The 15,545-nt window shown below is 41.1% G+C and overlaps 5 protein-coding genes across 14 annotated transcripts in view; 1 reads left to right on the top strand and 4 right to left on the bottom strand.

Moving 5' to 3' along the window:
• Window positions 1-78: 78 nt before the first annotated feature.
• ing4 (inhibitor of growth family, member 4) lies at window positions 79-3,951 on the bottom strand. The gene is made up of 8 exons (XM_040165859.2): window positions 3,803-3,951; window positions 3,257-3,328; window positions 2,495-2,661; window positions 2,283-2,397; window positions 2,077-2,188; window positions 1,837-1,981; window positions 555-616; window positions 79-430 (listed from the first exon to the last, which is right to left on the bottom strand). Exons 1-8 carry the CDS (start codon window positions 3,837-3,839, stop codon window positions 391-393), a joined length of 750 nt encoding a protein of 249 aa, XP_040021793.2. The 5' UTR covers window positions 3,840-3,951; the 3' UTR covers window positions 79-390.
• Window positions 3,952-4,345: 394 nt separating this feature from the next.
• nop2 (NOP2 nucleolar protein homolog (yeast)) lies at window positions 4,346-9,716 on the bottom strand. Its single transcript, XM_040165727.2, has 16 exons — window positions 9,588-9,716; window positions 8,783-8,909; window positions 8,634-8,676; window positions 8,486-8,553; window positions 8,080-8,357; window positions 7,564-7,789; window positions 7,282-7,481; window positions 7,037-7,126; window positions 6,757-6,844; window positions 6,503-6,643; window positions 5,992-6,131; window positions 5,821-5,910; window positions 5,611-5,733; window positions 5,410-5,507; window positions 5,189-5,325; window positions 4,346-5,096 (listed from the first exon to the last, which is right to left on the bottom strand). The coding sequence occupies exons 2-16, from the start codon at window positions 8,886-8,888 to the stop codon at window positions 4,660-4,662; spliced, it is 2,265 nt and encodes a 754-aa protein (XP_040021661.2). The 5' UTR covers window positions 8,889-8,909; window positions 9,588-9,716; the 3' UTR covers window positions 4,346-4,659.
• A 195-nt stretch (window positions 9,717-9,911) lies between these two features.
• On the top strand, window positions 9,912-11,552 carry emg1 (EMG1 N1-specific pseudouridine methyltransferase). Its single transcript, XM_040165840.2, has 5 exons — window positions 9,912-10,076; window positions 10,207-10,308; window positions 10,541-10,682; window positions 10,851-11,059; window positions 11,142-11,552. Exons 1-5 carry the CDS (start codon window positions 9,927-9,929, stop codon window positions 11,253-11,255), a joined length of 717 nt encoding a protein of 238 aa, XP_040021774.1. The 5' UTR covers window positions 9,912-9,926; the 3' UTR covers window positions 11,256-11,552.
• Window positions 10,762-13,511, bottom strand: LOC144389598 (uncharacterized). Its single transcript, XM_078094958.1, has 3 exons — window positions 12,885-13,511; window positions 12,418-12,689; window positions 10,762-12,133 (listed from the first exon to the last, which is right to left on the bottom strand). The coding sequence occupies exons 1-3, from the start codon at window positions 13,087-13,089 to the stop codon at window positions 11,708-11,710; spliced, it is 903 nt and encodes a 300-aa protein (XP_077951084.1). The 5' UTR covers window positions 13,090-13,511; the 3' UTR covers window positions 10,762-11,707.
• Window positions 13,320-15,545, bottom strand: part of kel (Kell metallo-endopeptidase (Kell blood group)) — a 5,655-nt gene continuing 3,429 nt past the window's right edge. For 7 of the 10 annotated variants that reach the window (XM_040165716.2, XM_040165723.2, XM_040165718.2 and 4 more), the window contains exons 9-18: window positions 15,390-15,507; window positions 15,200-15,295; window positions 15,013-15,111; window positions 14,858-14,935; window positions 14,626-14,732; window positions 14,453-14,542; window positions 14,293-14,360; window positions 14,011-14,174; window positions 13,834-13,923; window positions 13,320-13,745 (exon numbers count right to left, since the gene is read on the bottom strand). In XM_040165716.2, coding sequence (XP_040021650.2) covers window positions 13,599-13,745; window positions 13,834-13,923; window positions 14,011-14,174; window positions 14,293-14,360; window positions 14,453-14,542; window positions 14,626-14,732; window positions 14,858-14,935; window positions 15,013-15,111; window positions 15,200-15,295; window positions 15,390-15,507 — 1,057 coding nt within the window. In that variant the 3' untranslated portion in view covers window positions 13,320-13,598. The remainder of the gene's footprint in view (window positions 13,746-13,833; window positions 13,924-14,010; window positions 14,175-14,292; window positions 14,361-14,452; window positions 14,543-14,625; window positions 14,733-14,857; window positions 14,936-15,012; window positions 15,112-15,199; window positions 15,296-15,389; window positions 15,508-15,545) is intronic. The other 3 variants (XM_078094953.1, XM_078094954.1, XM_078094957.1) reach the window with 1 other exon arrangement.

Raw genomic sequence — 15,545 nt, 5'->3', positions numbered from 1 at the left:
AAATATAAATTGGCCTAACCGTTCGCAGAGATGATGTTGTGGTACACATGAATATAATATTAAGTATTGTTACACTTGTAACCGTTCAACCACAGGGGGCCGTAGTGTTTATTATTTACTCATGAAAAAATATGTTCAAAAAAAAGAAAGAAATCACAATATGAGCACCAAAAGTAACGAGAAATTAATTTTCTAAAAAACAAATTTTAAATACATTTGTAACCACTTGGCTTTCACACACACGGCATCAGACCATGGCAAATCACATAAACCAAAGGAAGAAGCACCAAATGTCAAGTAAAATGAGAAACAAAAATTCTAGTAACAAATTAAGAAATATTCTTCTCATTTTCCATCTGTTCTGTGTCCATGTTTTATTTCCAAGTGTTACTATTTTCTCTTTCTGTCTTGGGAGCATCGTGGACAATACCTGCATAGAAAAAAAAAAAAACGGGCAGCAGAAAATCTATTTGGTCAACTTGAATGAGAAAGAATTCACACTTTTATTGGATGCATTGAAAATACCATAGTACACGTCAGCTTGGCTTTCTTACCATTTGCCCCTTGGTTTGGTTGTCAGGCCCACGCATGCAAAATGGAACCACTCAATGGAGCACTGGAGTCAAGACAAAAAAAAGACAACGTTCAATTAAGCATTACTGCAAATTGAGCATTTGGTTGAAACAAAACGATTCAAAACACAAGATCGGATTCTGTCAAGGAGAGACATACAGTGTGGGTTGTTTTGCATCTGCTAACTAATTAATTTCTCTGTCATCTGTGACCTTATCTTCAGAGGAAGATGTACAAGACTGCAGGACTCTTAAGCATCAGTGTGGTTCACATCTAGGAAAAAAATATATATACAGTAAATACATTTATAAAGGAAAGGATGTGCTTGTACATGTGCAATAACAAATTATTGATATATAAGATGTAAGCTTTTTGTTCTTCAATATTCTTATTTAACCTTTTTAAATTTCAGCCCTGTACCATAACAGTATGTTGTTGTTGACCTTTTGTGATACATGAATGATATTCAACGTTAATGTTATTTAAATCAAAGCCAAACATGAAATCATAGGCTGTTAATAAAGGTCATTCAAACTGGATCACTTTTAATTAAATACATTGTCTGTGTTATCAGACATAATGTCCATCCAAAATAACTATTTTAGCACATCGTTATACAAAAACACCCCATTTCCTTTTGTTGTAGCGTGAACATATTTTGATGAATGTAAGCTATCTATCCTCTTTTTCAGGGCATCTGATGCCAAGCATTATTTATCCACAAAACTAAAATAAAGAGCAATGTCAGCATACTTTGTGTGACATTTACCCCTCCTAATTTTATATATTTAAATATTTAAACCAAATCATTCACACCACTAAGTCCCACGTAAAAAACCCTTAAAGCACAGATACTCACATTGATACCGGGCCTTTGGAGGCTAATGGATCAGATGTATCCATCATTGAGTGGAAGAGTCTGGGGTCACTTTCCATGTGAAAGGCCACATCAGTCTCAACTTAATTGTTGCTGTTTTATCTTTTGAAATAAAATGTAAAAAACTAAATGCATAGACATAAGAGTAGTGAATAGTTATTGATATGAAATGATAGCGTCTGATTTTAGAGTGCCATGCTGTCTTCAATACCCGATCCAACTGTAACAGTCGTTGTTGGACCGATATGCAATGTCATTATGACTGCATATGTGGACCCACCGCAAAGTATTGTTTAATGGAGAAAAATTTAGAAATTACAATCTCAAAAGGAACTTTGTGGGACCCCCGAGATCTAAAGGGGGGGGGGGGCAAAACATAAACTCACATCAGTGTTGTCGCAGCCGATCATCTCGCCGTAGGAGACCTGATGACACAGACAGTAGGTGGGTTCGTTGGGGTCCACGGGCATGTCCAGCACATCAGATGGGTGCACATTCCCAAAGTTGTTGGCCGGGCTGTTGAATTCGCCTCTGATGATGGGAGAAAAGTATTAGAAGTGAGAATGGGACCATAGAACTATAATTAGAACACGTTTCACGCGATGGAAATGAGAGACACAACGTACGGTTGAAGGAGTTTGACTTTCTTCTGTGCGCTCTTAGGACTGCCGTCTTCATCTGAGCTCTTCACTTTAGACCTTGTTTTAGCGGTCTTCTTTTCCTTCTGCCTGGTTTCAACTGAGATTACAAAACACACTTTATTAGTCAATCAAGGTTGAGTCCATGCACAAACAAATATAAGATATATTGAGCAAATATAGTGGACACACACCTTTCTTCCCCTTGCTGGAGGTGGAATCATAGTCTGTGCTCTCGATCTGCTTTTCCTTGAGGTCGGCCTCAAACCGAGCCAGGTCCGTGTCGAGACGTCTGATGTGTTTGTCGACCTGCAGAAAATAGAACGTCGGTCGACTGATTATAACGTATTGGGTCCATCTCAATGTCATATATGTAAAATATGATGTCTATTTCAAATATACTGACCATCTCATAGGTTTGCATGGCAAGTTGCACTTTATCATCTCCAAACTCTTTGCATTTACTGTAAGACTGCTGAATCTGTCGGAGTATGGACAGCTTTTGTTCCGAGGATAGAGTCCGTGCATTGGCTGTATACTCTTTAGCCAGAGAGTCTATCTGTCCCTTTAGATCTAGAAGAGAGAGGAAAGTAAAACTAATTAAAGAAAATCATCTACAACAAAACTCAAACCATTAAATAAAAGTTACAAATAGGATACAAGTAATGTTTAAATTGAAAAGAAGCTAAAACATTTACTTGGCATTGGCAGGGATTAACATTTTATGTTGAGCAGCACATGAGGTTGCAAAGTTACCCCCTAGAATATGTATTTATTTAACATCATTTACAACCTATTACGATAAATTGACCAAAGTAAATCAGTGGTTCCCAATCTGTTTTGGCTGGTGACACCTTAGAATGAAGCCATAGGAATTTGGACTTCTCATCTGTGGACAGCAGTTCAATCAAAGAATGATTCCTCGGTCTTGGGTTGTTTATGTTTAAGGATGTTCTTTAGTGAGCTCTAGGAGTTTCCTATCATCATCATCATCAGCATCATCATCATCATCGTTTGACCTCACAGACTTCCCTTGTGATCCTTTTGCGGGCCCCGACCCCTCGGTTGGGAACCACTGCACGGATCGCATTGTTGAATAATGCGATGTGTGGGTGGCGTAGTGCGCTGTGACAGGTACTCATCGACAGTTATGACACCGGTCACTCACCCTCTGTGCGCTGATCTAGATCCCTCATCAAATTGAAGTTTCTCTGCAACTCGAAGGGCAAGTTTTCGATGCCTGGCGATGTGAAAGGGGGGGAGACGACACACCGTTTAAAAAAAACTGAAGAACATCACATCGGTGCGAGCAGGATAGCTAACGTTAGCTAAATCATGTACCCCGGCTTCCATTAACGTTAGCGCTCCAACCGACATTCACACATATTGCAGGCATGCGCAGGGAGCAAAATGCATATATATCTGTTGGTTTCATTTATTTACAACAGGTTCAGCAGGAAACGTGTCTGGTTACAGTACGTCATGTATGCAATCTCAAACGGCATCATTTTTGTTGGTTGCGGGGCGATGCGTTAACCGCTTCCCCAGCAAATAGACCGAGCCTGAACCCGCCGGCCGCCGAAAAACGGTTACGACGGTTTATTCCGCACGAGGATCGTGCAGGAGAGAAATCACACAACCAAATACAGACTACGAAGCAGGGGAAGAAGGAAGGAATGCTTTTCAGCATTAAAACTCATAATAAACGGCTTACTGTCCAAATAATGCTCCAAATACATCCCCGCCGCCATCTTAGAAAATGTAAACAACACAGCTTCCGGTCCGAAAGGGATCAATCTGATTGGCTGATTCCACAGACCGCTGATATAAATGTCAAAGACAAATTTAATCAATTTAATACATACTAGTTGGCATATTGCAAGGTTTACCATAAGATTTTACAGGATTTCTGACCCAGTCAAAACTTAAATTTTTGACTTTATTCTATTCTATTGAAAATCAGATAGAACATTGTAGGACTTTACATTATGACTAATTAGAACTTAACTTCAATACAAGATAACTTCAATTACCAAGATATTAACTTGGAGGTTCAAAATTGTAATGGGAATTCTGAAACAGGAGTTATCGCTGATCAAGAGTAAATAACCTGGACCAACTACATTTGTAAATCTAAAATGACATACATGGTCAAGTGAAATCTAAAGGCACAAAATGTTTTCCCGACTTGACTTGAAACCATCTAAAGACCAGATAATGTTCCATTGAACTGATAAATGATGAAACGAACAAGTGATCACCAAGGTATCTTAAAAGATTTATTATGCATCACAGATTCATACATATTATGGATGTTGTCCCACTCTGCAATTAAATCAACAGACAAACATTATGAATATTCTGGAATACATATAAAAAAGGGGAACGTCCAACTTAAGTGAGCATCGATATCAGGATTAGTTACCTGTACACGGGCCTTGGAATCACATCTGGCTGACACAGTACAGTATTGCCACTTCAAAATGGTAACAGCACACATTTAAGAGATGAAGGCATCTGGGTACGCAAGGGGGCTCTACAAAGATACAATTAATTACTCTGTCCACACCTTCACTCCAAGTCTGCTTTTTCCAACATTTTCTTCAACTTTTGGAATTTATTCTTTCCCATTCTCTTTGCTTTGTTGGGTGATTTTTGGTTTTTTCCCTTCTTTTTCTCAAATCTGCTCCCCTCCTTTTTGTCGGCCTTTGATGCTTTAGTGTCACCAGCCGTCTTCACTGCAGGCTTCTTGTCCGCCTTTCCTGGCACAGTCTCTCCATCCATCTTGGCAATCTTTGCCTTTTTTGGACCAGCCGGTGAGTTTTTTTTGCCTTTCGCCTTTGTGTTTGCGCTTTTCTTGGCAGCTGTTCCATTGGCTTGTGTTTTTCTCTGTGGGTCACTGGCCTTGCCAGAGACGATCTTCTTTGTCTTGTTACTTTTGGATGGTTTCTCATCATCAGAGGAGTCGGTCACAGCTGTCGCCTCAGGAGCATCTGGATCTCCTTCTTCTACATAAGTAACAGACAGAGGAGGAGTTTAGTTTCTAACATGTCAACTAACATGATGAAAGATGGCAAGTGCTCGTACGGGAAAGCTTCACCTGTAGTTGGAGACAGAGTTGGAATCACATTGGAGAATTTCTTCAGCTTGGCAACGAAAAAACCATCCATATTGTGGGAATGAGGGTAAAATCGCCGAGTGAGGCGCATCGTAGGATGGAATCTACGTTCTTTGAACCTGAAAGAATGGAAAAGTAATGTACGGTTAAAGATCAGAGTGCCCCTTCTTTAACTCAACCAAAAAAAAGATTGACTTGTTTACCTGGTGAAGCCTTCCTTGCCAAAGTCAAGTCCAATGGGAACCAATTTGACGTTTCTTTTCTTTAAAGCGTAGTCCACCACCCATTCGTTCTCCTCCACCTGGTGGAAAATATTTTGGTCAGTACCTGAATCTCTGTTAAATACTCCTCTTTAACATGATAACCTATAAATTAATTCAGCTGCATGTGAAGTGCACACACACCAATATTGAACATGTGCAGTAGACCAAGTATCCTCCTGAAGAGGACTCCGCATCGACACAGTCAATGGCCGACAGAATTAGTTCCTTCTGCAAGTGAGCAGACCGCAGGATGTCAGCCTCGTCCTGTCAGAGGGTCAAGAAAAAAAAAAGTATGAAGTTAACACAACGTAATTGTTTGACTGCGAATGTGAACAGCAAACCACGAGTTACCTTGCTGGTCTTCACTGCGGGATCTTTAGCGATGACTCCCGTGCCTGAGCAAGGAGCATCAAGCAGCACTCTGTCGAACCCACCCATCACCTGGTGGCAAACGTTTTCAATGAATTGGCACACTTCAGAAAAACCAGAGAGATGTTTCTTCTACAGATGTGTGAACCTCACCTTCCGGATTTGCCTGCCATCATAGTTGCAGATAATCGTGTTGGTGACCCCCAGACGGTGGACGTTTCCCACGACGCTTTTCAGTCTGTCAGCGTTGGCGTCATTAGCCACAATCATTCCAGTGTTTCTCATCAGCTGAGCTGAGGGAGGGACGTTCACAAATACCGTTAAATAGATTTAACTTGAATGTGACCAGAGTTCACATTTGCTTTGTTAGCATTGGTCTACATTAAAGTTGAGTGAGACAAAAGCCAATGTGATTTATTTCTGCTTTTAAATGCATTATTTTTTCACGCTTCTTAAAATAAATTGAGGACTGTTAAAACACAACTATTGGCAAACGGAATATATTTGGGCGCTGGTAAAATATATTAAAAATAAAATCATGATAAAAGGAACAGCTTTTTGGGAGGGGGGGGGGGGGGGGGGTGTAGTGTGAGAAATGGAATAAAATCTTAACAAGTATGCTTTCTTTAGTGTCCAATGATGCAATGTTTCTCTTAAATCTTACCAATATAGGTGGTCTTGCCGCCTGGAGCAGAGCTCATGTCCAACACCAGCTCTCCCTCCTGTGGCGAGAGCGCCATTACAGGCAGAAAACTGGAGGCTCCTTGCAGCATATACTGACCCGACAGATACTCAGGGGTTGCACCTGTTTTAAAACAAATTACAATTATAACTTATATGATAACAGCCGGCCTCAGATATGCTCCACTAAATAATTATAAGTAATAAGATAGTTGATGTGAATGTGCAGAAACGTACCAACGGGTACTGAGGAGTCATAGATGACCAAACCAACTTTAGACCATTTTCCCAGTGGATCAAGGTTCACTCCTCTGCTGATCAAGGCCTAAAACAAGGAAAGCACAAGCCAGTGTTCAAATAGGAGGACGCAAAGTAGCATTTGAGACTAGACATTAATCAAAGTGATTTTACAACCGTTAAACAAATCAACCACGTTACTACTTTATTTGTTCTTCTGATTTGGTTCGATAATACCTCAAAGCACATAGAATCAATCTCTCCCACCCAATCCAGTTACCTGGGCAAGATCCCTCCTCCTCGTTTTCAGCGTGTTGGTCCGAATAGTTACAGGTCTCTGAATTTCATTGGCCTCAAGGAATTCCACCAGCTTGATGCAAGAGAGAAAGAAAAAAGATATACGGATCAATTAACATTTTTTTTATAAACTTAAAACCCATTCTCGAGCAGGACAACAGCAACATGCTGAAGCTATGAGAACATAGCAATGCCTTTGTTAGTACTGAGGAAAAAATAATCACCAACCTCTGAGAGAGGGAAGAGGTCCATTAATTTCTCAAGGAGGAAGTGGTTGTAGCTGTAATAAGTACAGAGATCCTTCTTCAGAAGAGAGAGGTACGCTGATCTTGGTTTCCCTTCTTCCCTTTTTGCTGAGAAGTTACAAAGGACGTCAATGTTGTCCTTAATTCTTTGATAGATTGTCTTCAGGTCCAGGGGGATGATGCCTACCAACACAGAAAAGAAAATTGTTTTTGCCGCCTTAAAAAATGCGAGAAGAATCTTTTTGGAAAAACGTGAGTCAATCACCTTCCTTCTCGGTTTCCTCTGCATCAGGTAACTTGAATTCATCCATCTCATCCATGTTGGCTTGTACTGCGTCTTCCTCATCTGTGTCAGCGTCGGATTTCTTTTCCTGATCACCACCATCTTGATCGTCGCCGTCTTCCTCATCATCATCATCATCATCCTCCTCCTCTTGAGACATAGTTTCCTTCTTTTTTGCTTTCTTGGCTGCACGCTCAATGGGAAGAAGCTATATGTGGAAAGAACACAAGAAATATTGTCACTAAATCAAACAAACTTTGTTTACCAAATCAAGCATCCAGACTCCTGGATTTTGCAGCCACACTTAATGACACATAGAATATATACACAGTTAAGTGGGAGGACATTTTGAGTCAATTGGGAATTGTACTAGCCATTTTGACCACCCGTTACATTTAAACAATTAAATATCAAATGTAGTCAAATTTCCAGTCTCAAGTACAGAGAAACACACAAAAAGTGGTGGCTGGCAAAAAGTAAAACAAAAATATAACATACTTCGTCCTCGTCACTGGCGTCATCAAGTGCCCCGTAGTCGTCAACCAGTTCATCGTCGTCCTCCTCATCATCATCGTCGTTCTCCTCTTCCTCCACTTCTTTAATTCCTAAGTTAGCACTCTTTTTTCCTAGGTCTTTTGCTCCCTTCTTTGGCTGTTCCTCCTCCTCATCCTCTTCTTCCTCCCAGTGTTCATCACTGTCATCATCACTTTCAGGTTCACCAATTTTTCTCTTCCTCGTTGACGGTTTCAACCATTTACTGTTCTCATCAGTGAATCCTTTATTATAAACAGATAATAAATACCACGTGGTTAAACATAACTCTAGAACACACATGTATAAGGTGAATCAGTTGTCTGCACTTATGTATAGAAAACATAAACACGTGTGGAAATACTGATGATACCTTTCTTGGGCTGTTCCTCGGCCGCAGCATCTTTAGGCTTTTTCACACTCTGGACTCTTTTTGCAGCTCTGTTAAATAACAATATGAATGAGCACTTTGTAAAAAGCAATGTTACTTTATGTTGTATAATCAGTCATTCATTCATTACCTTTTCCTGCCTCTACTTGACAAGCGTTTTGGTGCAGGTTCCTCTGCAAAGAGAAAATGAACACTTTAAAAAAAGGCTTGTTAACAACGGTACGATGGTAAACTTTACTAGAGCGTTAACGTGTGTCTTTATAAACACTTAATAATCACCATCAGTTATAAAATTGGCCAACTCAGTCTCCGCTCCTTTCTGCTTCCTGGATTTTCTCCCTGGTCCTCTCTTCACCTTGTTGGTGGGATCCAACTTGCGACCCATGACTCCAAGCTACACAGACACCTGAAAGGGAGAGAATACAATGATTCATGTATCAAACACCAGTGCAATAAAACACAGTAAATGTCGGTTCATATAAACAGATGCCACAGTTACTGCCCTGCTTCTAAACGCGAACGTATTGCACATTTCTACACACAGTAAGTCATGGCTTGTTGTTCTGAAATGAATCTAGTAAAATACATTATCTGAGTAGAAGTGTAAAATCAAAGAAACGTTTAAAATGATTTATATATATAAATAATTAGAACGAATCTATGACTGAGCTCTGGTGTAAACAGACCTACAGAACCACTGTATGACAGGTAGTCTCTTATTAACATTTGTGGACATCAACCCTTCCACGGGGATGTAATTTAAAAGTGATCACAATTCGGGCCTTTTGCACTAAAAAACACCCAGAGGACTCCGTTCATCATAGATACGCATTTTGTTTTAATTTACACTGATCGTAGATCATATGGATTCAAAATTACAGTGCCGCAGATATAGGCAACCTATAAGTGCTCAATTATAATGCGCTGCAGTCATAGTGAACTGTAAACGAACAGTCAAACTCGGACAATTAACGTAACTTAAGTTGAACCAGATATTGTGTCTCCAAATTACAATCTCGATTAATAACACTGATTTAGTCGGTCATTACATAATTATCGGAACAATTATTCTCCCCAAACTCACCGGCGAATCTGCTTTTGATCAACGTTCTGCTCGTACGCTGTAAGCTTAAGGAACACACACGTGAATCTTTCTTCAACACGTTGTGGGAGAACATCCGTCGCATGTAAGTGACGTAACGATGGTGCCAACAGTGGTCTGGCGCGCGCATACAGATATAAGTGTTACGTATTTCCCCCTCTTTTTAAGAATACATAAAATAAAACGTTATCACAGGTTTTCCATATGATTTTTTGTTAGCTATATATATTAAAATTAAATTAAAAATAACTATCGTCACGTGGAAGCCCACAATTTGTTGTAGTGACGCACCCGTTCTGCGACAATTCAATCGAAGGCAACATGGCGGCACCTAATGAGAAGAAGCGTGGTCTTGAACATTTGGATGAATATGAACCAAAACCTTCCAAACATCTCCGCAGCCTGCACGACCGTATGACAGAGAGGAGACTGGTTGTTATTCTGGAGGGAGCGTCGTTGGAAACAGTGAAGGTGAAGCGTCAGAGTCGTGTTTGTGTGATGTTGTGATGCAGCCCACTTTCTCCTACCAGTGGAAGTGAACAAAACCGATGTATTCAAATTACGTTGATTTAACATATAGTTCACGTTTTGTATTTCACAGGTCGGAAAAACCTTTGAGCTGTTAAATTGCGACCAACACAAAAATATGATCGTCAAAAGTGGAAGGAATCCGGGACATATAAGACCTGACATCACACATCAAGTAAGCACTCCTTTATAATAGTGTTCATAACGTATATCTTTCATAACTTAGATTTTGTTTAAATTGAATAATGTAATTAAAATGTCTGTCCTTGGCTTTCGGTCGTTAAACCTGCAGTGACTTATAATTGTCTAATATTGCAACCGCTTTTCCTTTTTGCATGGCTGTATTGGAGTTTAAAAATAATAATCTCAACATTTTATATCTTTTTTTTTTCTTTTTTTTTTACCAGAGTCTACTTATGTTGATGGACAGTCCATTGAACAGGGCAGGCCTGTTGCAGGTTTACATCCATACAGAGAAAAACGCCTTGATAGAGATCAACCCACAGACCCGCATTCCTAGAACCTTTCCTCGATTCTGCGGCCTTATGGGTAAACCGTTAATATTGAATGCTTTCTGGGTACAAGCTCTGTATATGAGTTGGTTTGTTCGGGCAAAGGGGGGAAAATGTTCAGTCACTTATTTTATTGTTTAATGTCCATAACTCCTCTTCTGCCTCACTTGTTCTGATCATTCTTGCTTCTCTTCTGGTATCTTAGTTCAGCTGCTGCACAAGCTGAGTGTCAGGGCTTCTGACGGTCCTCAGAAGCTTTTGAGGATGATTAAAAACCCAGTGTCTGACCACCTGCCTCCCGGCTGCCCTCGCATGTCCACCTCCTTCTCTGCTACCGCAGAAGCCGTCTGTCCTCGGTCTTTGGTGCCAGAGGGACCGGCTGCAATTGTGATTGGAGCGTTTGCACATGGAGCGGTAAGAAACCGCTATACATTGTAGCTTATTTACTGCAGCGAATATCTTATATCTGTGTTACTAATCTATTTGTCTTTACTAGGTGAATGTGGACTACACAGAGAAGACGGTGTCCATCAGCAACTACCCCCTCTCTGCGGCACTGACCTGTGCTAAGATGTGTTCGGCCTTTGAGGAGGTGTGGGGTGTCCTGTGACAGTCATAAACTGCTGGTTTGACCAGACAGAGCGAGCAGAGGACAGGAGTTTATTTTTGAATGGACTAGGAATGGATATGATGTCCTTTGCACCATTGAGGCCGCATGGACCACATATGTATCCTTTTATACACTGAATGTGTATACTTGTATCATGGCGTTTGGACACCATCTGGAAAAACACAGGTTTCTGTACTAAGTGTTTTTTTTACATTTAAGAGTGTGGCGGCTTTTTATACTATTATTTGCATTCTTTATTGATTTTGGATAATCAATCAATAAAGTTGCATTCAAGTATTTTAGCGTATGGGTTTTCTTTTATATAGATACTTTTATAAGTACATGTTTTACCCTGAGAACATGGAACCTAAGTCTACAACAAAATATACAATTTCACATTGCTTGAAAGGTTTTAGTTTTAGTTTTAGTACCTCTCACCCTAAATCACAATGCTAGTAGTAACCAGCTTTTCTCCTCGCACCCCGTCGTCCTGTTTTTAATCTTGGCCTGCGTCTTGATGGCTGTCTTCTCTGGAGAGTCTGATGGGGACGTCTATTGGTTCTCCGTACTTTTTGGGCTGCTTGGTTAGTTGACGATCTGCTTTCCTTTCCTGCAGGCTTGGGTGATTTTCCTTTGGGTTGGGGTGTCTTCCTTCTTGGTTTACGTGATTTGGCTGCTGCTTTGCGAGTCTTCAGAGTTAGTTTTTGTCTTTTGGTTACTTCTCTGAGAGTCTTTCTTTCTGATATGGGAGTCCTTTTGGCCTGCTTCTGTGACATTTCTGCTCCTTTTGGAGACATGCTAGCTCTCTGCCTCAGATTAGTTTTTGAGTTTGGGGATTCCACAGTACTCATCCTTACTTGCTTTGCCTCTATCTGTTTCTGATTAAAAAAAAAATGAAAATCAATGATTCAACATGACGTGCAATTTGGGAGTATTGGTGACAAGACAGACTTGCTATGTAACGTTCAGGCCAACCCAGCTCTCAATAAGATAAAATGTGGAAGTTTATTCCACTTCCTGCCAACCTCTATTAAACTACATTAAATGTACAGAGCATTAACGCAGCAATGTACTGTCCCGTTTGTCCTTCTTGTTTCTCCTATAAACTCAACTGAAATATAGACGTAAACAAGTCACATTTTAAAGTCAGCGGTCCTTTTACCATATCGTTGAGCCTGGATGTGGAGTTCCTTGTAGTTTGAGATACTGTGTCTTTCTTAGGCAGCCTTTGATTCACCTGCCACTTGTTCTGGGTGACATCAAAGCCTCCAGCAGCCAGCAACTGCCTGAGCTCTGCCATGCAGATGCCACCCTGCAGCTTGCATTGGGAAACCACACCGAGGATGAGGTGGGGGACGTGAGGGGACGCGTGGGTCCTCGTTGCATTCTCAGCTGCAGTTTGAATCCGATGCTTGAAAAGACGAACAGGAGTTCCTAAAAGATCAATAAAGACAAGATAAGACTTCACACGGGGTATTTCCAGAATAGGGCCTATATTTCAAGGTCCGGGTTGTGAGATGGATGAATATTTAATTTGTGTTATCATTTATTTCTTTATTTTTTCATTTCAAAATTTAATGGCTAATGTTAGCTGCTAGCTATAATGGCTCAATGGCTCTTGTTACTCACTCGGCAGAGAAGCCTTTTCCTCCTCCGTGGCCTCCTGGTTCTCGGTGGCTCGTTTCAGAAGTTGGCCCAGACGTTTGGCTCCAGCTTTTCCGAGTCCTTTCCCCGCCGGAGTCGTCGTTGCTCGTGTTGTCGCCGTTAACCCTGCACTGTCTTTTGCTGGAAATGTGTTAACGGCGGCTATTTTGTGCGTGGCTTTCTTCCGCATTTTTTATTCTTTATCGCATTTTATATTTTAGTGAGAAATCCCCTCAATTCTCCAGCTGATTGCCGCAGAGTTTTACACTCAAATATAGCCGAATTTCTTTTTTTAAATAATAACAATTACGTTGTTGCTGTCAGAGGTGAGTGTTACCAAGGAGACGAGCTCATTTAAAGCTAAATGTTCTTAGCATGAAAAGTGAGAGAGTAGATCTGTGAAAACGTGGAGGGAAAATAGTTTTTAAAATGTTTATTTTGTAAATATAACTATGCAAAAGCCCGTGCGTGTAATCGTGTAATATAGGAAATCCAAACATATCTTCAGAATAACAAGTGATACAAAAAATGTCAGGTTTTTCTTTACCAGTACATACTCACGCCATAAACAAACTATACTGTCTCTGCAACAACAGTTTGTGAATGTCACATTTATTTCTTAAGCAACAGGTTTGGCCAGAAAAAAATCCATAATAATCATTCCTGTACAAACCAAAAAAAACCTTGATGAGCCGTTACTCAGCATGTTTCTAATGAATGCTGCTGAGTTTTATTGGGGCACTGCAGGCTTTCAGGACACAGGTCAGATTTTGAGCAAATAACTGTAATCAAGAAGGAAGGCTCTAAGGGCATGAATTGGCTGTACGCGTCTGAGTCACAGTGGACCTGCAAAGGGAACACGATAAAAGACATGCGGTGAGTAGCTGAGAGGAAAGGAGATGGCCTTTGCAGCCAAATAGTCGAACCACTGTACCTGTGAAAAAGATGTGAGAAACAGGCGTGTGTGTGATAGTCCTGAGATGGACGTGTCCCTTGGGTGGTTCTTTAGACTCTGATGATAAGCCTGTGGGGGGGGGGGAAGATAAAATGTGGACGAATAAGCTCAAATGTTGTTTTACACAGAGACGAAAGTCTGGCGACTGCTGCTCACCTGCAATGCTATCTGCAGTGCAGAATACTGCACCCACACCTCCTGCCGCTGCCCCGCTGACAGAGAAAACTCCCCACCGCCGCCCGCTTCTCCTTTTGTCACAGCGAGGTAGTGAGCCCACACACATTCGCCAACAGCGTGCACCATCTCACTCTGAGAGTAAACTACAACACAACGGACCGATTGTTGGGACAATACATCAGGCGCTCTGTAAGTAGTCTATAAAGAAGGCGTGATGTGAAGGAGTGTATGTAACCCCAAAACAAAATAAGCTTTGCTTACCATCAGGCAAAATCAGGTGGAGGATGTCTTTGGCAATAAGGAAACCCATCAAACCATAATTCATTGCCCTGTTTGGCAAAAAGTGTGTTGTCATGCTCAATGTCCAAATATAGGTTTGAAATCCCTTTTAAAATATATTTAAAATCAGTGTAAACTGGACCTGGGATAGGTAGGATGGAAGAGAGGAGGGATGAACATTCCCATGGGAAAGAGGAGCTCATCACCAAGGAGAAATGGCGTGACAGACAGACTACAAGAAGAGACCAGATACACGCTGCTCAAAACAGTCATGAAAGCTCGAACTCAACTTTAAGAACAGATTCAGACGCTTACCTGTCAGCCGCCTCAGCCCGCCCAGTCAAGAGTTCATTGCGTCTCTTTCGCCGAAAGGAAAGTAACTGGACATAGTTGGAGAAGAAGCTATTTGTGCCGACTGTTACCTAAAAATCAAAACGGATTAAAATGAGGTAGATCACAATGAATGTGTGCAGTACAAAGTTAGGAGGGAAAAGGATTCATCTAATAAAGAAGTTATAATTTGTGAGATTGGAGGCCTGTAATGTACCTTGGAAAAAAGGAGGTCGAGCTCAGCCTCACTAGAGATCTCTTTTGTAGTCCAAAGTCTTGGAATCAAAGACTCAACCTGCAGGAGGATGGGTAATTGTTGACATCAGAACAACCTCAAATGCCTGTCAACAACTACAATCACTATTCATTTACCTTCTTCATGACAAACTGGAGAGACTTCTGATCTGTCCATTTGAGTTCACGTAATGTGGACTTGAAGGATGAAAATATATTTTGAATAATCTCCTCTGCCTGTTGAACAAAGGAAACATGTATACGCCTCAAAAGTCTATTCGGTACACAATCAATTGTGTCCTAACTTACCACAATGGCCACTCACCTCTCTGTGCGCTGTCCTTTCACTGAGAAGGTGTGTAAGGACGTGGCCAAATCCTCTCTCGGTTTCCGACACACAACGTTTCCAGCGATCGGCTACCTGGTCGAGAGGCCCAGGTGACTCACCAAATCAACTCGCAGGTGTCAGCATTGTGTAAAAAAAGGTACAGGCGGCTTTGCCTGCGTTCACTCACCCCTCCAGCCTCACCCAGAGCCAAAGACAAATTATTCGCCGTTTCCGAAAACCTGGAGTCCAGGGCAGGTATCAGGGTGTGCAGCAGATTGAGGACCATGTATGTATGAACGGGGCTGCTGAATGGATTCAAATGTGGCAGCACATGAGGAGAAAA

Source organism: Gasterosteus aculeatus, chromosome 20, assembly GCF_964276395.1.
Source record: "Gasterosteus aculeatus chromosome 20, fGasAcu3.hap1.1, whole genome shotgun sequence".
Lineage (NCBI taxonomy): Eukaryota > Metazoa > Chordata > Actinopteri > Perciformes > Gasterosteidae > Gasterosteus > Gasterosteus aculeatus.
Note: the sequence above shows the minus strand (reverse complement) of the source record. Positions and strands in the feature narration are given on the sequence as shown.